This window comes from Populus euphratica, unplaced genomic scaffold (genome assembly GCF_000495115.2).
Source record: "Populus euphratica unplaced genomic scaffold, PopEup_1.0 scaffold7.1, whole genome shotgun sequence".
Classification (NCBI taxonomy): domain Eukaryota; kingdom Viridiplantae; phylum Streptophyta; class Magnoliopsida; order Malpighiales; family Salicaceae; genus Populus; species Populus euphratica.
Window position 1 is genome coordinate 210,959 of NW_011499871.1, and position 22,727 is coordinate 233,685.

The window sequence follows — 22,727 nt, forward strand, 5'->3', positions numbered from 1 at the left end:
TTTCATTAATTTACAATATATCTTAGTCATTTCATGTAAATTTATTAATGTGGAAAAAATTCTTACAATATGTTATCATATCAAGATTTTGATTTGCAAAACAATTTTTTTATTAAGTTATTTTCTCGAGCATTCATTTTAATTTACTTTTACTTTTAATACTACAAAATACTGATTACATATACACAAACTTGGGTTGTTTTAATTCCTTAAACTTGATTTTAGGAGTCATGGACTCAATCCTAGCTTAATTTCTCTTATCCATACCCTGAGTGCTTTGACTAAGTTTAAATTTTAATATTTTAGACTCAAACTTAAGACATTTCAAACCTGAAACTCGAGTGTTTCAAATTTGATCCTAGCTCAAATTCTGGACCTTATATTTGACCTAAACTTAAGCATTTTAGATTTTATTTTGGCTTGAGTTATGGACCTTCCAACATTCCTCATGGCTCATGCCCTAAATGCCTTGAATTTTGTCAAATTAAGCCACCAGACTTGATCCAAAGGTTTTGCACCCTGAACTTGGCCCTTAAGGTTCCAACACCCTAGACCAAGTTATGGCTCAAACCCTGATCACCTTGATCCCTATTGATTTAACCTTCGAGTGTCTTAAATCTTGTCCTGGTTTGAACCTTGAGCACCTTGTATTTCCATCCTAGTTTGAATCTTTAATGTCTTCAATCTTATCCCAGTTTGAACCCTTGCATGATTTTGTATGATTTCTAGACACCATAGGTCTATTCTCTATCTAAAACTAACACTAGCCTCAACTTGAACATAAACATCTTAGATTTAGTGTGTGTTGGTAATACAATGTAACATGCTTTTGTAAAAGTGTTTGTAATAAAAAAGGTATTAGAATATGTTATTTCCATACACACATATATATATATATATTTTAATTTTTAACATTAACATATTAAAATCATAAAAAATATCTTAAAAGCATTAAATAACTCTGAAATGCATCAATTAATGCCTTTTCATGTAAAAAACAATTAAAAAAACACTTTAAAAAATAAATATAAAATAAAATACTAGTCCTAGATAACTTTGAGTGTCTCTCAATATTTTTATCCGGAACCATGATAACATATTTATTTACTTTTAAACCTATCATAACAAAAGGTTGCATAATATATATTTAATATTGTAATGTAAAATACTTTTTTAAAATATATTTTGCTTGAAAATTTATAATAATATTTTTATTTTTTATTTTTGATACAAGCCCATCAAAACTATAAAAAAAACATTACAAAAATTATTAATTTAATATTTTTTTAAATATAATACACCTTTAAAATGTACTAAACTCCCCAATACACACAAATTCGCTGTCACATTTTTTTGAAAACCAAAAACGATTTTATGTCTTATTTTAAAATCTTCGAAAACAAAAATTGAAAACAGAAAATAAAAGCGATATCAAACCACCGCTCGCGTAAGTGGAGTCGGGATACCACCGCGCTAGCGAAAAAGGAAAACGAAAAACACGAAAACAAAAGGGGGAAGCGGGGACAAAAGAAAGAAATCGTAAAACCCATCTCTCTTGTGCTGCACTAGGAGTCTAGTGCTAGGGTTTTAACCAGTCTTCACCATTTTTTCCGTCCTCTACAATCAATCAACAGCAGTGACAACTTGATAGAAAGAAGAAGAAATAAATTATGAGTGCCAGGGGGGGGATGGAGGTTCCCATTATCGGCACTGATTCCATCAAATTCATCGACATATCTGTCCCCGACGTCGGCGACGCTGATTTATCAACCACTTCTTCTGCTACTGCTGCTTCCATTACTCTTACAACTTCTCTCACTGAAGATTATGGCTCCTCCTCCATCACTGGCGATCCGCCTCTCTCTTTCATTTGGTACATTTAATTTCATTCTCTCTTTCATTTTTTTCCTTTTATGGCATTTGTTCAAACATTTGACCTGCATTAATTGGAATTGCAATTAATAGGAGGATTCATAAGTCCCAGCCTAAAACTCTCGAGTTACTTCAACTCTCTGCTACTAAAGACTTCCCCGGGACAACCGGGTTGCGAATTACCTTTCCCCATGCCCTTTGCCCTTTCGCTTATGTTTGCCAGAATCAGAGCCAGGTATTGGTGTAGTTAACTTCAGCTGCATGACTTTTTTTTGCCCCATTTTATGTCTGTCTGTTTTCCTCTATTGTTTTTTGCGGTATTGACTGTGTTGTGAATGCAGATGCCTGCTTTCTCTACTACAAATCCATACTTGCTCTATGCATTGACAATTTCGGGAGTCGCTTATCTTATCAAACTCCGAAACATTACTGCTTATTCTTCCTTGCCTGTTTTACCAAGGGATGAGGTTACCCATTTTAGTTTGAATGGTCGTGATTCCAGTAATTCCGAGCCTGCGGCAATAACTAGTGTAGCAGCGGCCGCTGGATGTCTTGCAGTAGGTAGAATTGATGGATCTGTTGCTTATTTTCAACTTGGATTGCTTCACCATAGTACCCCTGGTAACCGAGTGTCACTTTTTCTTGCAAGATTTTATTCCCTTTTCTTTTATTTTGTTGCACACGTGGATGGTTCCTTATTTTTTTTGGTTAGGTTTTGTGAATGAGTTGCGGGATGATTCAGGGATCGGTCGTTTGTGGGGTTTCATGTCAAGGTACTAACATTTCTCTTCATGAAATGTCCTTCCTCATGCTATACTTGCATGTTCTAGCAATAATAGATCCTTCTCACTGTTTGGTATGGACCAAGACTCACCTCAAAGATCGAAATGCACATGCCACTTGTTCCTAGCTATAGAATAATGTATCCTTGACTCATTATTTTGAAAAGGAAGCGAGTATCTGTAGCAGGGCCTTATGTGACATCATTACCTTTACCGAGCTGTTAGTTTCAATCTTGTCATGTAATGTTGTCAAATCCTGAGAGGGTGCCTTTGCCTTTTGAATTGAGTTGATCAAAAGGAAACCCAATTAGAAGATATAATTTATAAGAGCATTCCAAAGTCCATTTTTTGTTCTGATTGTAAGCTTGTTCTTAACGAGGTAGGTGCAAGGTTGGGTCTTGCCAGAGAAAAAAAAAACCTTCACGAAAATACTGAAGGGTAGGTTTTCTTTCTAATACTCTCTTTGGTTGGACCATATCCGGGTTACTGGGTAGCGACATTATTAGTAAAGTGTAGCTGGTATATTGTGAGGTTGAGTTGATTGTTTTGATCAGCTTGTTATCATGCTTCATTTCTCCTGCAAAGCATGTTTTTCTTGAATCTCTGTTAAAATTTCTTGACATTGTAAACAGATACGAATAGTTTTTACTCCTCCATCTTGTTATCTCCATGCACTGATCATGTACAAGTTTGCATGCTTTATGCACTTGCAATTTTATTACCCAACCAAAACAATTTCTTTTCTTAATGATTCTTTTTTTTTTTCAACAAAAAAGTAAGAAAACAATCTTTGATCATAACACAAGCAACATCAAGTCATCATCTTTTTTATTAATTCCAAAGTTAATTTCTTCCACACTATAAATTATAATAACAACTTTTTTGGTCACTTCCATACCGGTTATGTACCTGGAAATATTTATACTTGTATTGTTGTCTTTTTTTTTGTCTCTTGTATTTTGATAAAATTTAAAATGGCTAAATCCCATGCAGGGGTAGGATGGTTGGAGCTGTACAGGATTTGGTAATATCAGAGGCACATGGGCTAAAACTTTTGTTTGTGCTTCATTCTGATGGGATGTTACGAGTATGGAACTTGTCCTTCCGCAGCAAGATTTTAAGTCATGCATTGGGCATTCCGAATTCAGAAGGCAACTCCTATGACTTTTCCCCCTTTTGTTGGCTTTAGCATAACATCATCCACACCTTTTCATGTTTCCTTCTATATTTCTTTACTCAGCAGTGACATTTGCCAGATTGTGGGTCGGTGAAGCTAAGGAAGATGCAAGCATGACTCCATTAGCTGTCTTGTGTAGGCATAATTTGGTATTTTTCTCTAAACCGAGTACGAGACTAATAATTATATGCTTGGGTAAAGGTTGGAGTGGGTAATTTATGGTGTCTCATTTTCTCTTTGTCAATGATCCTGTCAGTATTCATGGAGCAAAAGGCTATTCATTTCCCTTTTCTTTTTAAATTAGCTGTTTCCTTTACTGAAAAAAAATATAACATTATTGTGGTTTGAAAAGTGTAGACACTGAAGTTTATTGCACTTTTTTTATGGGAATAAAAATTAATTAACCAAATTTCTATTCTTAGCATACTTGCTTAAACCATTTAAATTGTAACAAATTTGTGCTTTCCTCTTTCCTTTTTGAGATATTATGGTTAAAAACATTTACAAAACTAAATGTTTTTCCTACCAGTGACCCACTTATTGATATGATGACCTAATGATCGAGTTCTTTGAGTGCACTTTTCCAATATATTAAATTATTAGTGAGATGAGGTGTTACAGTTGACTAAGCCAAACTCTTCACAAAGATATGAAGTACAAAGATGATGCATCATAATTGCAGGAGCTTCCTTGCTCCATTTTATGAAAACAAGGGTGATATCTAAAGTTGAACGAACTATTGAGGCATTAGACCTATCATTAGGGAGCTTTACAAGAGAGCGTCAGGCTGCAAATTAACGTATGACACAATGATATCTGAAATACCATTTGGTTTTACTAGAAATGGACTATCCTGACCATCTTTCTTACAAGGAGTTCCATCGAGAAATGCAGAAAGAATAGAAGAGACTGTGGATGGTTTTAATCAAACTAGAGAAGGCTTTTGATGGAGTGTTGATGGAAGTTCTTCAGTGGGTGTTAGAGAAGAAGGGAGATTCTCTACAAATTCAATAAGACACACATGAAGGATAAATAAGAATTGGTAGTACTAATGGAAATTCCTTTATTGTTTTGCTTCAGTCTTATAAAACTAATTGAATTTAAGGTGAGATCCCTTGATGCAGGCTGTTTAGTGATGACATTATTCTGATCGATGAACTAGTGTTAGGGCAAGTTGAAATTTTTTGTTGTGATGAATACCCTGTAAATGAGTTTTGGGTTAAGCAGAACTTCAAATAAACATATGGTGGCAACTTTAACGACACAAGGATAGATAAGATGGTATTAGTAGTTTGAATGGGATAAAAGTGTGGCTGGTGTCTAGGATTTATCATACAAAAGAAAAGTGGCATTGAGGAGATAACACTCATAGAATCTATGGCCTTAGTTGTGGTCAACTGGAGAAGTGTGATTGGAATGCTTAATGCTTTTGCAATTTGAAAGTGCCTAATGAGTTATGAGTCAATTTCATCACTAATATCTCTATGTTGAATTGTGGTATTGTGTTGTGTGTTATTTTAACTTCCCTGGAACAAAAGTAATATTAGCAGCATCTGGTGACAGATTGCAAAGTTGTTTGTTTGTTTACTTTTTGTTTAATCAATTGTGGTAACGCTGATTATTTGTCGGGTCAAACTACAAAAGGACATTAGGAGGGAGATGATTCATGTCTATCGCCTTCACTGTACTTTGGGGGACAAGACTGTTTTGTCAGTAGAGTCTTCAATGCAAGATATTTCTCTTGAGGAGGTAAACAATATTTTTTCCGGATCATTGTTTGTCTATTATAGTTTTCTTAGGTAAGATTTATTTATTGCTATTTGCTTGATTTTATCAGGGGGAATGTATCGATGTCAAACTCAGTTCAGACAAGATATGGATATTAAAAGACAATGGATTGCTATCTCATAAATTGTTTCATATTGATACGTAAGTTGAGTTCACTTATTAGATTTTGGCATTAATGTGTTCATTTGGAACCTTGAAGTTTTTTTTTTTAAAACTCATCTGTTAAGAGTCCCTGCCAGTTATTTTTCATTTCCCTTTTCCTTCATAGCACCTTTTCCGTTCTCTTTTTGAAGTTGGTCTGGCTATTTAAAGTTCTTGATTGTAATGATTGAATCAAGTTATTTAACCTGGTTTTTTTATTCCAAGGGTCATACTTTATTTACACGATTCTTGCAATTATAGCATGAGCTCTTGTTGTGTTTGTTATTTTTATAAATGCCTGATTAATACATTGATCCAGCTATCCAAACCCCATGTATGTGGCACTGAACTCACGTCTTCTAGAATCTTATTGAAGCTTCTCAACTTATTGTCAGGGAAGATGCCCGCTGCTATACTTTACAGGAAGAATTTGTTGCTGAGCAGCTATTTCAAAGTTCCGAACTTTCTTCAGATGATCTTCTTTGGATTACGTATTCATTATTTTCATCTATGAAGGTGTTTTTACCTTGCCATTTAGCATGCCTTTTGAATTTTAGACTATTGTGATGAATTTGTACTGCTGAAGTCATTACTATCTCCAAAACCTCAATCCCCAAGTCCCACTTCAATTGGAATAAAACCAGGTAGCCCTTTGATGGAGTTCTTTTTTTTTTTTTTCCCATTGCTGTATTTAGTCTTATCTGCTCCTCGCTTCCCATGGCTTTCCTGGCTTGACATACCAGGATTGAAATGCTACCAAGTAGCTCCCCTTACAACAACACCCATAAACACAAAAGGGAAAGAGTTCTAATGCATTGTTGGGTCCTATTTGAGTGCCTTTTCTAGTTTCCCCCCATTACAAACAATACAACATTCCATTCTTAGTTTTTGTGTACAGTTTCCATATCGATGATCAAAAAATGCCCGAAATTATAATCAAATGCATGATCAAGTTTAAACTGACTACTGATGAGATTGGAATATGAATATTGCTCTATTTGTCCTCGTGGTTTCAAGTAGGTGGATGCCCAACGTCTATCCCCCCTTCTGCGGCTCTGGGGACTGTCAAAAGCTCAAGAGAGACGGAACAGAGTTATATGGTCATGTAAAAAGGCACTGGATGTATAGGAACACCATTTTTATTTGAGCTTAGATTTGTATCTAATACAATATTTTGTCTGGCTTTAGCTCAGTGCCATATTCACTTCCATGCAGTAGCTGAGCTTCAAATTCTTCTTCTTGTTTTTTCCCATTTCATCTGCTTTTCTGTGTGATACATGGTATACACATGAAGATATGTTGGTTACATTTGCTCAATTTAATTTTTTACAGGAAAACATTGTACCGTTTGTATCTTCTATCTTTATACGTAGATTGCTTCTCCCTGGTGTTCATCACAACGACGTGCTTCGTTCAACTTTGCTGGATTACCACAGGCACTGGACTGATTTGGAATTCCAGTCCTTAACTGTTGATGGGCTCAAAAAGGAAGTTCGATCAGTGATTGAAAATCAGGCACTTCTTCAATTCTTCCCTTAATCACAGATTCAATTATTTCCAAACTTTGTCTGTGTGTGTCTGTGTATGTTATTACTTAACCTTTTTCTTTGCAAACAGAGAATAGAAGGGAGTTCAAAGACCGTAATGGACTGATATTTCATGTACTTTTTTGCAGGGTGTCAGTGAAAGTCCAATGTCAGTATTTTGCCACTGGAAAAATTTCTGCGCTCGCTATTTCCATTACTGGTGCAAGAACAATTCACCATGTGGTTTGTTAGTTCAGTCCTCTGCAGGTGCTGTTTGTTTAGTCAGAAAGAATTCAGTGTCTCTATTTCGTGATTTGGAAAACATCGAGATGATTATCGATGGTATGTTTGACTCTCTTAGGTGACATGCCATTAAATAAATGTCTCATGTGTTCAATTTATGTTGGATGGAGTGGTATAAAAGGATTTAAAGTATCTCAATATTGAGGCAAATTTGGTATATATGATCTCATGGGATGGTGAAAAAGGTTCTATATAACCAACCCCAACTTGTGTGTGTTTGAGGCTTGGTTGTTGCATTTTTTCATAGTTATGTTCCTTTTACTGTTGCTAACCTGTATGTTCTCTTTCTCTTACTTGGCTAGGTTCTTCTGATGAACTTGTCGATCTTGCAAGCTTCGGATTGGATTTATCCAATGATGAGTCTGCACGTGGGATTCTATTAGAAGTTCTGAGATGCATTATTAGTATGAGCCAACACCTTGGGAAACCAGCATCTGCTGTATTTTATGAATCACTCATTAGCACACCCATTGTTTCATCAGAGGAAATTGTTCCACGCATGCTGAAGATTCTGGAAACTGGATACAGTTCATCAGTATCATCAGATCACATATCAGATCTTGGAGGTGATTTTGCTTGGGACAAGGAGCTGGCAGATCGTAAAAGTTTGAGGAAGTTCTCTATTGACATGCTATTATCTCTGCATACTTTATCCAAAAAAGCTACATCTTGGAGCAAAGTTTTGAATGTCATTGAAAGCTATCTACAATTTCTTGTACCCCGGAGGATCATACAAAAACTAAATGCTGAAATGTCATTTGATATCAATACTTCTATTTTGGTCCAGGCTACTTCTCAAATTGCTAAGTTTATCTTTGAGTCTGCATTGGACATTCTTCTGTTTGTAAGCTATCTTCTGAAAATCAGTGGACAGGTCAGGTTTTTCTTCTCCCTTGCCTTTTAGTTTTTATTTTAAATGAAATTCTTTTATTCATTCAAGTGACTACCATATATCTTCAGCCTGCCTTTGTTTATTAAACGACTTTCAGCTTTTTCTATACTGGCCAGAATTACAACAATGCACCTATGCTTTGTACCTGTACACAGGATCCTAATTCATCAATATGCTAAACGTATACATTACCCTGCTTTCATCCTGCATTTTAGGGTTGTGGCCTACAACATCCCCTTTCGAATTATTGTAGGTTAAAGTAGAAGCTTAATTGTTAGCAGATAATTTAAACAAGACATCACTAGGAGAATAAGCCATCCTCTCGTGGAGACAGAAGGAAGTTCTAATATTCTATACTCTTTTAGACAACTTAATGCACACTACCAATAGAGAAAGGATATTCCACATTTCTCATGCAACTGAATGATCACTAGCAGATAAGCCATCCTCTCGTGGAGACAGAAGGAAGTTCTAATATTCTATACTCTTTTAGACAACTTAATGCACACTACCAATAGAGAAAGGATATTCCACATTTCTCATGCAACTGAATGATCACTAGCAGATAAGCCATCCTCTCATGGAGACAGAAGGAAGCTTTAATTTTCTATACTCGTTGAGACAACTTAATGCTCACTACCAATAGAGAAAAGGCTATTCCACATTTCTCATGCAACTGAATGATTACTAGGAGAATAAGCCATCCTCCCGTGGAGACAGAAGGAAGTTCTAATCTTCTATGCTCTTTTAGACAATTTAATGCTCACTACCACTGGAGAGAAGGCTAATCCACATTTCTCATGCGACTGAATGATGCAGAAGTCATGAATACTAGCTACCTCCCTACGTTGACCCATCACCAGATATTAGGGTCATGCATTATTCTATGGTTGCCTGATAATCTGCAATAGATTCTTCCTATTAATCTGTTAAGCACTGTCATCTAGGAAAAGTCTCAACTTTGAGGGCATCTCAGCTTTCCTATATTATCAACTGCAAACTTAAAAAAAAAATCTTAACTTTTGAGGCCTCAGGATTCTTATCTAACCTGGAAGACTTTATCCTCAGTGTTGACCAAAATACCCTTTTTTATGTGGTTAATGGGTCTAAACCCAGCTATTTCTTGTCTGCAATAGATGTGGTAACTGTCAATATTTGCCTATATTTAATCAGGTTACATTATGATACATGGTTCAAAATCATGTTATCTTAATTAGACAATGTATTGGGTTCTTGCTTAGTATTATTGTTTACTATGAAGTCATATTATAGGGTATTTGCATTAGAGTAAAGTTGCAACAATTTGCATAATCATGAAGCAATATAGATGATTCTGACATCTTATAAGTTATGCTTTCATGTTTTTTTTCCCTTGCATGCAACCATTAATTATGTTTTTGAGATGCTGCCTAATCCTCTTATTTCTATTGTTTCTTAAATTTTTCTTAATAAAATACTTATCCATCCAAAAAAAAAAAAAACGAGGGGATTTTTTTTTTTTTTTTTATTTTTTTAAAAAAAAATTATTTCCCCAAAAAAAAAAAAAACGAAAAATAAAATAAAATTGCTTCTGACTTCAGCTATGCATTATTGAATTTGAATAAATGAGTTTCCTTTCATTTTGTAAGCAGATTAATATGTTGCATGATGATACATCCAGAATACAACTTGAATTCATTCCTATGATTCAAGAAATTGTTTCTGAGTGGTTGATTATCCATTTCCTCAGCACCACACCCTCTGAATCTCCTTCAATTGAAGATTTTAGTTCCCAACTCTCATCATTGCAAATTGGTAAGTCTGTTTAGAGAGATACCATCATGTATTTTCTTATCAATGAGCTGGTATTGCTTTTATTTTAAGTGATCGTTTGTTCCAAACTGGAAATTATATGCTCATCAGTTGAGTTGCCATCACTTGGCAGTTTCTTTTTTCATTCTGCTTTGTTTTAAAAGGTTGGTTCTGCATTGCAAATTGACAAGTCTGCTGCATTAGATGTTAAATGGATATAGCTAGCCAGGTTCTGTTCACTGGATAACAGAGGGATACCATCCTGCATTTCCTGTTAATTGAGCTGGTCATTGCTTTTATTTTAGTGATAGTTTGTTCGAAATTGCAATCATATCTTGGGCAATCTGCGTAGTGGCTATCAGTAGGCAGTTACTTTTAGTTTAAGAAAGAAAAGATTGTTAGGAAATAAAAGTTAACAAAATGTTAATTGGAGTATGATAGATCTTCCTGTGGAAAAACTAATCATAGTAGCTGGCCAATCTCACTGGATGTCCTAACAATCTCCTCTACAGCAGTAAACAATGGAGGAGCCAAAAAGACCATACTATCCCAGAAATCATTGCTTGGACAAAAATTGGTAATGAAGAAAGTTCCAGTACGCCTCTTTTCAAACACCCTAAGTCAACACAAGCACAGGGAATGTCCACTGCAAGTTTTGATCTCTCTGAATCCTACAGTCCATGAAAGGCATTTAGAGCAATTCCTCAGAATTTTGTGGTAACCTGCTTCTACCAAGAATAGATAGACGGTTCCACATGGTCCGAACAATCTAAAATAGATGACCCTAGAGGGCATCTTGAACTGAAATTCCTTGGAAGCTTGTGGAAACCTAATATTACTAAGAATACTAGACATCTCCACATGGTCCAAGCAATCAAACAATCTAAAATAGATTACCCTAGAGGGCATCTTGGATTGTCAAATGATATGAAGCAAAGGAAAATAAGAACCGTGAATGGAAAGAACAAGATGTCCTTAATAACATTTACAAGTAAATTTTGAAGGCCTTGCCAAGTCAGGATTCTGTGAATAATTTAAATAAGTTCAAACTTGTCATAGTTTTGATTGTGCCAAGTGAAGGAATTATCTGAGCAATTGAATAAAATTTTTGCAACCATTGTCCAGCAAACTCAAGTCCTCAGTCCAAAACCAGTCAAATATTGACAACACAGATCCCCTATCAGCATTATCTTTAGTTTCGGGACAGCCTTCCTGTGAATATTATGATCCTAACTTTTATACTGCTGCAACCTTTGTTTTCATTACAGTATTGATGAATTCACACACTATGGATGCTTTTAATCTTTATTGTGATCTATTTGTCTTATTAAGATGCTGATTTGATGTTATATTAACTAAATGATCATCCTGTTTCTCTTCTGTCAATCAGATAACAAAACTGACAGAAGATCGTGGAATGAAAAACTTGGGAAATGTGATTTTACATTGGCTTTTATACTTTCACTAACATTTCACACTTCCTCTGGAGACCCAAGCCAACCTTCTTCGCATTGTCTCCCAAATCCACAAGAGATAGTTAATTTAGTAAGAGGCTTTACAAGCTGGATTATCTGGGGCAAAACTGGGGAAGAATCTACTTCTTTCCTAAGGCGTTCATCTGAGATTGCTTTAATCCTCCTTAGGCATGGTCAATATGGTGCCGTTGAGGTTATTTACGAGCATTTTGTTTCCAACAATGTATACTTATCTGTAACATTTGAGAATTGAGATCATGTAGCTGATTTTTCTTTTTTATGTATTTTCCAACTTTAAGTATCTGCTCACAATTGTGGAGGCTAATTCACGGAGGGAGAAGGTATCTAGAAGCATTCAAGATAATGATGGTGATTGGTGCATTCTTCATCATCTTCTAGGATGCTGCCTCCTTGCTCAAGCTAGGTATGGGTTCCAGGGAGTGTTGAAAGAGAAGAAAGTTTGTGAAGCCATTCGCTGTTTTTTCAGGTGCTTAACAATCCATTATGCCACTAGAACGCTGTTGATATTATATTTCCTTCCCTTGATGTGTACCTTTAGAGGTGCCTGGATTGACCTTTTCTTTTAGATGTGTGTGTGTGTAGATCTGAATTGACTCATGTTAGGAATCAAAAGCAAACATGTTGCCTTTTAACTATTATATTTTCACATCAGGTGGTGGTTAATCTAGTCCTTCAAAAACGTGTAGATATATAAAACATTAGGGAAATTCATGATTCATTGAACCACAGGAAATGTAAAGAAATGATATACATAAATTATTTCCTCACCTTCCCAAAAGATTATAATGCTTGCAATATTGTCCATCCACCTTTCATTTATTTTTATCTCATCTAATTTCCACAATTCTGTATGGTGGATTTCCTGTAAAGTTTTCTTTTATGCATTTCTTCTGGCATTAATTATCTTTCTTTATTCTTGCTTCTGATGAAAAGTGCTCTAAAGTTTCCATCGCATGGATTTTGTGGTGTAATTTTTGTTTTGACCTTGATATTCAGAGCTTCATCTGGAAAAGGAGCTTCCAAAGCTTTGAAAGATTTGTCTCAAGATGCAGGATTGCCCAATTTTGGTTTTGGTTAGTTTCTTTTCTTTTCTTTTTAAGGGAGAGAATCAATGATTCTCTAGGAACAAATGAACGGATTTATGTTCTGATCAAACAATGATATTACATTTTTCATCTTTTCTAATTTTTGTCCCAGATGATTGTGCCTCACCTGCTGCTTGGAAGCTTCATTACTACCAGTGGGCAATGCAGATATTTGAACAATATAACATTAGTGAAGGTGCCTGTCAGTTTGCTCTTGCTGCTCTGGAACAAGTTGATGAAGCTCTTAGTCAGAAAGATGATTCCTCTGGGACAGATGTTATCAATGAATCAGACACTACTATCAAAGGACGGCTTTGGGCGAACGTCTTCAAGTTTACTTTAGACCTTGATCACTTATACGATGCATATTGTGCAATACTTTCAAATCCAGATGAGGAGAACAAGTACATCTGCTTGAGGCGTTTCATAATTGTTCTCTACGAGCGTGGGGCAATGAAGGTTTTGCCTACTTGTTGATATTCCTATTATTATTTTCCTTTTCATTTCCAACATTATTTAATATGATTTTGAGGCCCTAATTTAGGAACTATGCCTTTTGCTACTGTTACAATAAGTGCCGTAAACATACCATACTTAAAACACTCATTTCAGGATTTCTATAATTTATTGTAGGTACTTTGTAATGGTCAGTTACCCTTCGTTGGTTTAGCAGAGAAAATTGAGCAAGAGCTTGCTTGGAAGGTATGAACTTAGTCATCTGATGTTTTCTTGTAGCATTTTCAGACTGGCTAATATACTGAAACTTGCAGGCAGAACGTTCTGAAATCTTGGCAAAGCCAAACCCGTATAAGTTGCTTTACGCATTTGAAATGCACCGACATAACTGGAGACGGGCAGCAAGTTACATATATCAATATTCAGCTCGTTTGAGGACTGAAGTAGATCTGAAAGATCACCAGCGCATGTCACTTGTGCTGCAAGAAAGGCTAAATGGCCTCTCTGCTGCGATCAATGCACTGCATCTCATCCAATCTGAATATGCTTGGATAAATCCTCTGTTTGGGGGGAACTCTGTTCATAACGAGAGTTATCCAAGTAAAAAGGCAAAAAAATTGGTGAAAGAACACTGTAAGTATTGCAACAGAAATTTTGTAATGTTTTTTGTTAGGCCAATATCTGTACTGCTCCTCTGATAGGTGTACTATAGTATAATTGGCATTCTTGGAATGGCTATTTTCTTAGGAATGTTTGGGCTATCTCTTTCTTTTTTTAGTTGGAGTGCAGTTTATGCACTCCTATTTGAGGCAATTAATGTATTTTGCTTCTTTAACAGTGACTGGGAGTGATGTTCAGGCCCAAAGGCTGCAGTTTTACATTGATGTTGAGAAACTTGAAAAGGAGTTCGTTCTAACATCTGCAGAATATTTGCTTTCATTAGCAAATGTCAAATGGACATTCACTGGTACATTTTTTTGGTGACCAAGGCCATTTTTATAGTACAATGTGTATGAGCAAGTTTGGATTCTTTAAAAATGTTGTATTTCCATCTCATTTTACAGTTGAATGAAAACTTGTGAGTTTGCTTTTCTTTTTCTGTTAGTTAATTTTCTTGTTCATTTGAGTAACTGTTTTTATTTTTCTTTTCTCTTACAGGAACAGAAAAGGCTCCATCAGATTTGGTTGATCTCTTGGTCGAGGCAAACTTATATGAAATGGCATTTACAGTTCTTTTAAAATTCTGGAAAGGTTCAGGATTGAATAGGTGCCTCCTTGTGTCCCATTTGTGTAATATCAGTTTATTATGGCCACAAATGATTTTCTTGTCATGTTTGTGAATGTGAGTTGGCCCTTTCTTTTTCTCAGGGAATTGGAAAGAGTTTTCTCAGCTATGTCATTGAAATGCTGTCCCAATAAACTGGGCTCCTCATCTACCAGGTTGGATAATTCTCACCGTTTTTATCTCTCACTCACCATTCCTTATGAATCACTCTACCCTTTTCCATCAAGTTCCATTTGAAAGTGAAATCTATTAGATATTTTTAATGAACTTTGGCAAATGATTTCAGGATGCATGGTCTTTTGTTGACATCCTCAAAAGAAGAAATAGTTGTTCACGGTTCACCTGACATGGGTCCTACTTCTCAGAATCATCAGGGGAATGCTCAGTGGGAGACTCTTGAGCTTTATCTTGTTCGTATCTTTTGCACTTCTTTCATTTTTACCCCTCAGTTTTCAAAATGATTTCTTTTCCTATTTTGTAATAAAGACGCTGAAGTAAAGAACATTGTCATCACATTCTTTTCTTTCTTTCCTTCTTAATCAAATAAAGACAATGAACTAACCAGGCATGTTCATGTTGAATTCTCATGGTGCATGCTATTAGTGAAAAAAAATATTTTTTTCCCTCTTTCCCTCTGGCTTCTGTGTGTGCTTGTAAAAAAAATGTTTCAGCTTTAAGAAAAAAATGCGTCAGTGTTCTGAACAGCTTGTAAAGGATTACACGTCATCACATGGTCATAGACTTGGAGATTTTCTCTTGCAATTAATCTCTGAGCTCACATTTCATCATTACCTTGAGAAAGGTCCAAGGATGTTTTCTCTATTTCCTTGTCTGATCTTGTTTTGAAGGATTACTCTCTCTTTACTGCAGGAAAAATATAGAACTTTTCATACTGGATTACCAGCAACTGTTGCGGAAACACTTCTCCACACAGATCCTCTGATTGAATTGCCTCTGTGGCTGGTACATATGTTCAAGGTAATCTTATTGATTTCCTTTTGGATAAACAAAAGCCTTTTCACTCTCGTACTTTAGTTGTCAATTGTCATTCAAATATTTACCGTTTTGTTGGAAAAGCTGTCCGTCATATTACTCGGTTCTCAGTTGTTATGCTTGATTCAAGGACTCTTAAATTACACTTTCAACCCAGCTTTTATGGTTTTCCTCAAGAGGATCTAGAAAGAGACGTTTACTTTACCATCACTGTGAATAATTGTCCTGTTGGGAACCATGTACTAAGTTAACCTTACCTAAACTTGCTTGTTTCAAAGCACTGTTGTATGTTTCACCCTATTTCATTTGACCTATTGTATTTACCTATGTGGACGGATGTTTGATTTGCTACAATTTAGCCTCCTGTTGTTTCCTCATAATTTCATTGTTGTACATGAAAGTCATGTTGAGTCACCATAATCAAATCTATGTTGTTGTATTCTCTTGGTTTGACAGGAGAGTAGAAGGGACAGGACCTGGGGGATGGCTGGCCAAGTATCAAATCCTGCATCTTTGTTCAGGCTATATGTTGATTATGGTCGATTTACAGAAGCTACAAATCTGTTGCTTGAGTATACCGAATCATTTGCATCAGTGGTAAGTCGCACCCACTTCAAGTACATGTACACTAGTTCTGCTACTCTGCTTGTTCAAGGTTATTTTATTTTCAGCATCACATGATATTTCCTTTACACTTGTGGTCAACTGATAAAAGGTGTAAAGTGGGGTATGGTCCTTGGTTTGGTTATTAGCAAGAATCTTGACTCCTGCATGACTACATACATTATGAATATGTAAGGCAATAGGAACTAGGGTTTAGCAAATGGTTTGTTCAGTTCGGTTTTTGGTATTTATGAAAAACTGAATTGTGTGAAGTGTGAACCCAAATATTTTGGTTTGGATTCAGTTTTTGGTTTTCAATTATTTTCAAATAAAATTTCATCGTTTAAAATTTGATACTTTCTCATTATTTTTTAAAATAAAAAATAAAAGTAAAAAAGGAAAAAAAAAAAGAATTTGGTTTTTTGGTTCTTAAACTGAATTGAAATGAAAACCCCATTACAGAACCAAACAATTTGGTTTGGTTTTTCAGCTCAAACTGAACAGTGCACACCCCTAATAGGAACTGTAACTTTTATTAAAATGTCCCAAACTGAACCTTAGATGGCAGCTGCTCAAACTAACCTCGTTCCTGTATTTAATCAATGTTGGATATTCCAGGAGACATCAACATTTCTGAAGTTAAATTTGTTTCTTTTATATGTTATAGTGGCTGACTTGTTTATGTATCAATTCATCATTGTGATAGGCTTTGCAGGCAATGGTGGACCATGATCATCTATAACTGACCCAATAACATGATTGATGTGTATTGTTTCTCATGGTTCTATCCTCTGAGCTGCCCTAATGGTGGGCATGACCTCTAAGTGTCTGCATGGGAGGGAGTTGGCTGAAACAACTTTCCCCAGATGTTTGAAAGCATCACTATTGTTTAGCTGCCATCTGTTTTTTTCCTTCTTTCTAGACCAGGCAACAAGTTCATTGTTAAAACTGTCAATTGATGGTTATCTGCTGGCTGATTTCACTTAAGATGCTAATTTTATCAACCTTGTGCAGAGACCGTCAGACTTGATTAATCGGAAAAAGCCATTTGCAGCATGGTTCCCATACACAACGATAGAGCGCCTATGGTGCCAGCTTGAGGAATTGAGTAATTTGGGTCACATGGTTGATCACTATGGGAAGCTCAAAAGTCTATTGCATGGAGCTTTGCAGAACCACCTCAAGCAGGTAACCAATATTTCTTTCTTTCTGTCTTCCTCTATTTTCATTTTTTTTTTAATAAATGATTTACTTATTAGAAAAGGTCAAGGTAGCCTTAACGTCTGACATGGTTCCAAACAAGGAGGAACCTGGCAAATAAAACCTAATACAGATAGAGAAGTACCGATAACAGAGCACTGCCTCCTATAAAAGCAACATATGAATCTTTTGATCATTGACCAACTGAAGAAAGAGAACTCACATTTAGCAGATTTTTTTTTATTAAGATTCTGTAACCGACAGTTTTGCATGAACTGAATGGGTTTTCAATCATTTATGTTGTGTCTAGGTGAAGGTGGACTCTGAAGATGCATTATCCGCTGCTGCCTGCTAAGAAAGTTTTTCGCAACGGTTGAATTTAATGGTGTATAGAGCATGAGAAACATCAGGATCTTTGAACAGATTATGAGCTGCATTTAACACTAGACAAGGATCAATTTGCTTTCAGCATACAATAGTTCCGACTTCTGCCAAGAAGTGTGGTGCTACGGCTCTGAAAGTTGAATTTTGTATGTATGCACGTAGTTGGGTTCTGATCGAATTGTTAATTGAAAGGGAAAGAAAACAAACTTCCCATTTGCATCGTTAGTATCATGGCATGTAGACGCTAGGGTCAAAACCAAAATTTTGAGACGGATATATGTAGTTATCGGTGCTTTCATTTTGCTTACCCACTGGCTGGATTGAGCACGGGGAAGAGATGAATGCTTGTACCTTCATGTATATACCATGTGGCTGGCCGGTTCTTTACGCCGTTGAGAGGGGATTCAGCTTGTCAGAGGCTTCACTCTGAGGTTCTGGGAAATTATTATATTTTCTAACATGTTGAATGCTGCAACTTCGATTTTGCCGATATGTTCAGTACAATAGAATTCAATGAGGTCTTTAATTCCATGTTAATTCGGGTTGGTTGCATGATTTTCTTATAAGGGTGTTTTGGATGTCTTTTAAGGTGATTTTTTGTTTAAAAATATATTAAAATAAGGTTTTTATTTATTTATTTATTTTCAATATTAAAATATCAAAATAATTTTAAAATATCAAATTAATTAATTTAAAGTAAAAAGGAAAAAAGAATTAATTAATTTTTTTTTTGAAAAGTGATGGCTAATTGTAGCGCCAAACAACCTATAACAAAGGGAGAAATTAATGTTTTAGGCGTCTTGAAAGTGATGTTTCATCTAGGTGCATGCCTTGTGATTTTGTTCACGTCTAGAGACTCACTTATTTTAATTCTATCTCCATGGGTTGATTAAGATGGGCTTAATAAATGCCTGTGTCCTTTTGACTTTGCAATTTAATTGTATTTTAAAGATTTTTTAGTTTTAAATTATTTTTTTAATATTTGTTATTAATTTGATTTAATGATGTTAAAGGTAAATTTTAAATAATAAAAATATTATTTTAATATATTTTCAAGTAAAAAATATTTCAAAAAATATTTTTTTTGAAATTAATTTTAAGTTTTCATTTGTTATTAATTTGATTTATTGATGTTAAAGGTAAATTTTAAATAATAAAAATATTATTTTAATATATTTTCAAGTAAAAAATATTTCAAAAAATATTTTTTTTGAAATTAATTTTAAGTTTTCAAATTAATTTTTTTTTTAACGCAAACAAGAAAAAGGAGTATTATTTGGCGTTAATTTTAAGTTTTGAAATTAATTTTTTTTTAAAGCAAACAAGAAAAAGGAGTATTATTTGGCGTTTGTTATTAATTTGATTTATTGATGTTAAAGGTAAATTTTAAATAATAAAAATATTATTTTAATATATTTTCAAGTAAAAAATATTTTTTAAAATTAATTTTAAGTTTTGAAATTAATTTTTTTTTAAAGCAAACAAGAAAAAGGAGTATTATTTGGCGTGAATGGGAAGCCCACACGTAGACGCAAAAACTTAAGAAGTAATTATTGCAAGATTGGAGAGGGTAAGGTTACTGTGGTCTGCTCCTATCTAGCTATTGTTTATAATTTTTATTTTTTTGGATTTGGAAACAAGGGTGCAATAAATAAATAACGATGTAACGATTTGAATACACGTGATGATAGGCGTACATGAATAATTATTTAATTCTGATATCCAAAAGATTAAGCTAATATGGAAAGAAGAAATAATCAAAGAGATAGAGAGAGGGCAGGGAAGACTTGAGATGGCAGTCAATTTTTTTTTAAAAAACAGATGATATTGGGCTGGCCCCTCGGCCCTCCCTATGTGGAGGAATATGAAGGATTGGATTGGTATATCCATAATTCCATGATCTATAAATATTAAAAATTAAAAATTAATTAAAACAATTAATATATTTTTTTTAAACCACGAAAACAAACACGTCAAAAGCAAGCTTCTTCAAAGTTGGGATTGATGGTCCAAGAACGAGCTATGTGCAGTATAATTAATTTGACCTTTGAAATAATATGCAAATTTAATACTGGTGGATGGCTGCTGACTAACACCATCGTTTAAGACTTTGAATTTTGATTTCTCTTTGCCCCAATATCTGAAAGGAAACAGAAGCCGAAAAAGAAAAGGGGGCAAAGGGAAAGTTAAATAAAATCCTCTGTTTTGTTCCTTCCCGAATCTTATCGACTGAAGCAAGCAAGCAAGGCTCTCTTTCAACGACAACCAACCCAGTCTACGAGGTTGTCGCCGACTTCTCCGACCGGCGGCTCTGATTACTCCGATTAAATTCCCATCAAGGGTAAACTACTGGCTTTTCTTCATGCTTCAAAAAACAAGAATAATTCATACTTGGAAGTTATTTTAGTTGTTGCTTTGTTATTGTTACTATTGATAGCAGCAGATTAGGAAATTTTATTTACTTGGAAGAGCAGAAGAAGATATATATTTTCACTACAGTTTATTTATCTCTACCTTTTCTTTCTCTTTTTGGCTGAGCAATCCCATCAAGAAATTCATAAATCTAGATCAGTCTAATCCATTTAACTTACTCCTTGAATTTGATTTTCTCAAGAGCCAAATTAAATCAAGCTTCCTGCTCTTTTTTTTTTTTTAGTTAATTTGCGAAATTTCTATCAGCATTTATTTGTGACAAGTATGGATAGAGTGCATGCTTCCTGATGTCTATGCGAGCTCATAAACAAGTCTCCACTTTTTTTGTAGAGCCAAATCATGTTCTGTTTTTGGGTTTTATTTTCTTTGATCTTGACGGGTTTCTTTTTTTCTTGTTTAATTATGAATGAAGATGGCACAGGCTGCGGAGGAGTCGGGAAACGGCAGCGGGAAGTTGGAGCATCATGGTAGGGAAGACAGTGAATATGTTAGGCTTGTTATATCCGACGAACCAAGGGCACCTGAATTCGATATTTCACAACTGCAATCGGGAGCTAGGATTAAAGCTTTCATCTGGTGGATCAAAGCTTCAATTTGGTGTCTTGTTATCACCATACTTCTTCTCGTTTTCGTGAAATGGGGTGTTCCATTTCTTTTTGAGAAGGTGCTTTATTTCTCTCTTTTCGTTTTATTTGTATCTTTTGCCTGCTTTGGTGCTGTCTATAGCTTTAATCAACAAGTATTGCACATGCCGTTTTGTTACATGTCCAGCATTCATTTGCGCTTTACATATTTGAGTTTGTACTTTGAACTTTCTTCTGTTAGTGGGCTTGGTTTATAATTTGTTCGAGATGGTTCTTTGGCATCAATTTGGATTATGAATACAGCATAATGGTTGGCAAGCTTTATCAAGTTTGCTAACTTCAGGTTTAAGAATCAACTTGGTTTTTAAGTTTGGTTATGCCAAAGATTAATCAATTTCATTGTAGGTTCTCTTGCCAATGATGGAATGGGAAGCAACTGCCTTTGGACGTCCAGTCCTCGCCCTTGTGCTTACTGCCTCTCTTGCCTTGTTCCCAGTGTTCCTAATTCCTTCAGGTCCTTCCATGTGGTTGGCTGGAATGATCTTTGGATATGGTATTGGGTTTGTGATAATCATGGTTGGAACCACTATCGGGATGGTCCTGCCCTATTTGATTGGGCTAGTTTTCCGTGAACGCATCCATGTAAGACAAATGATTTTAACTGATATAAGCTAGACAACTTGGTTTTCATATTGGATCTTACTTTTCTTTCTTCTGCCTCTCCATTTTTGTGAATTATCTCCTGTTGAATGTGCAGCAATGGTTGAAGAGATGGCCTCAGAAAGCTTCTATGATTAGACTTGCTGGGGAGGGGAGCTGGTTCCATCAATTTAAAGTGGTTGCCCTCTTTAGGGTTTCACCATTTCCGTACACAATTTTCAACTATGCAATAGTGGTAACAAGTATGACATTTTGGCCCTACTTGTGTGGTTCAGTTGCTGGAATGGTTCCAGAAGCTTTTATCTACATCTACAGGTCCGTTCTCTTGGTTATACTTTTTTTTTTTTTCCACTATCAGTTCTTATTCCAAAGAAACATACAAGGAAACAAAGATACGTGGGAATTCTTTTGAACTGTTTGTCCAGATGATGACCAAAAAGAATGAAAGCAAAATCAGTTGTTGCAAAACTCTATTGATCCCAGCTCACCAGAAAGTACTACATTCTTAGTTCTTCTATTTGAAGAAAACTCTGTCAAAATAATGATATGCCAATTTGTTTTCCCTCCCCCCTGCTCAACCTCATGCTTGTGCTTCTGTGCAGTGGTAGGTTGATAAGGACATTTGCTGATGTGAAGTATGGGAACTATCACTTGACTACTGTGGAAATAATATACAACATCATCTCCTTCATTATTGCTGTTGTCACTACGGTTGCTTTCACTGTTTATGCAAAAAGAGCTCTGAAGGACCTTGAAAGGGAAGAGGCTACTGAAGAAGTTCCCCCCACCCACCAAGAAAGTCATGAGATGGGAAAGCTTCCACTTGAAAGACCTAAGCATGCAGGTTTGTCATCTTTTTCATTATAGCCTGAATACTTGGGAGGAAAATACATGTACCTGTAAAAATTGATATGTTAGATGGCATTTGTTGACTGACTGATCATTATAACTTCCTTATTCACCCCTTTGTTAAGGGGGTTTTGGTGTTTATGTTTGTAACTACAAAAATAGAATACAGAACAAAAATTAATCGACCAGCTTTTGTGAAAGGTGCAACTTCTTAGCGTATTTTTCCTTGTTTGTTTTATTTTCTTACCATTCAGTAAACTTTTTTCTTATTATTTTTTTAGCATCTTCTGAACGATATATATAGTATGTTCTTAAAATGTACAAGGAGACACACCATCTTGTGGGTATGGAATGAGGGAATAATTAGCTTCTATTATTCAAATTATTGAGAATAAGAGTTTTTGACCTTATAATCTCATTCACTGAT

The 22,727-nt window shown here is 35.2% G+C and overlaps 2 protein-coding genes across 3 annotated transcripts; both read left to right on the forward strand.

The window, feature by feature from the left end:
• Window positions 1-1,438: 1,438 nt before the first annotated feature.
• On the forward strand, window positions 1,439-18,297 carry SAR1 (SUPPRESSOR OF AUXIN RESISTANCE1). 2 transcript variants are annotated; one of them, XM_011028408.1, is made up of 27 exons: window positions 1,439-1,873; window positions 1,966-2,107; window positions 2,214-2,493; window positions 2,585-2,645; window positions 3,648-3,805; window positions 3,895-3,980; window positions 5,476-5,580; window positions 5,669-5,760; window positions 6,156-6,276; window positions 7,093-7,275; window positions 7,436-7,628; window positions 7,892-8,463; window positions 10,113-10,275; window positions 11,663-11,940; window positions 12,047-12,234; window positions 12,765-12,841; window positions 12,966-13,312; window positions 13,487-13,555; window positions 13,624-13,942; window positions 14,148-14,276; window positions 14,468-14,576; window positions 14,678-14,749; window positions 14,881-15,004; window positions 15,465-15,572; window positions 16,044-16,184; window positions 17,205-17,378; window positions 17,701-18,297. In XM_011028408.1, exons 1-27 carry the CDS (start codon window positions 1,671-1,673, stop codon window positions 17,743-17,745), a joined length of 4,539 nt encoding a protein of 1,512 aa, XP_011026710.1. In that variant the 5' UTR covers window positions 1,439-1,670; the 3' UTR covers window positions 17,746-18,297. The 2 variants fall into 2 exon arrangements, with proteins under 2 accessions (XP_011026710.1, XP_011026711.1); XM_011028409.1 differs by having other exon boundaries at window positions 3,898-3,980.
• Window positions 18,298-19,779: 1,482 nt separating this feature from the next.
• On the forward strand, window positions 19,780-22,500 carry LOC105127211 (transmembrane protein 64-like). Its single transcript, XM_011028412.1, has 5 exons — window positions 19,780-20,115; window positions 20,620-20,871; window positions 21,197-21,433; window positions 21,549-21,766; window positions 22,054-22,500. The coding sequence occupies exons 2-5, from the start codon at window positions 20,620-20,622 to the stop codon at window positions 22,316-22,318; spliced, it is 972 nt and encodes a 323-aa protein (XP_011026714.1). The 5' UTR covers window positions 19,780-20,115; the 3' UTR covers window positions 22,319-22,500.
• The last annotated feature ends 227 nt before the right edge of the window (window positions 22,501-22,727 follow it).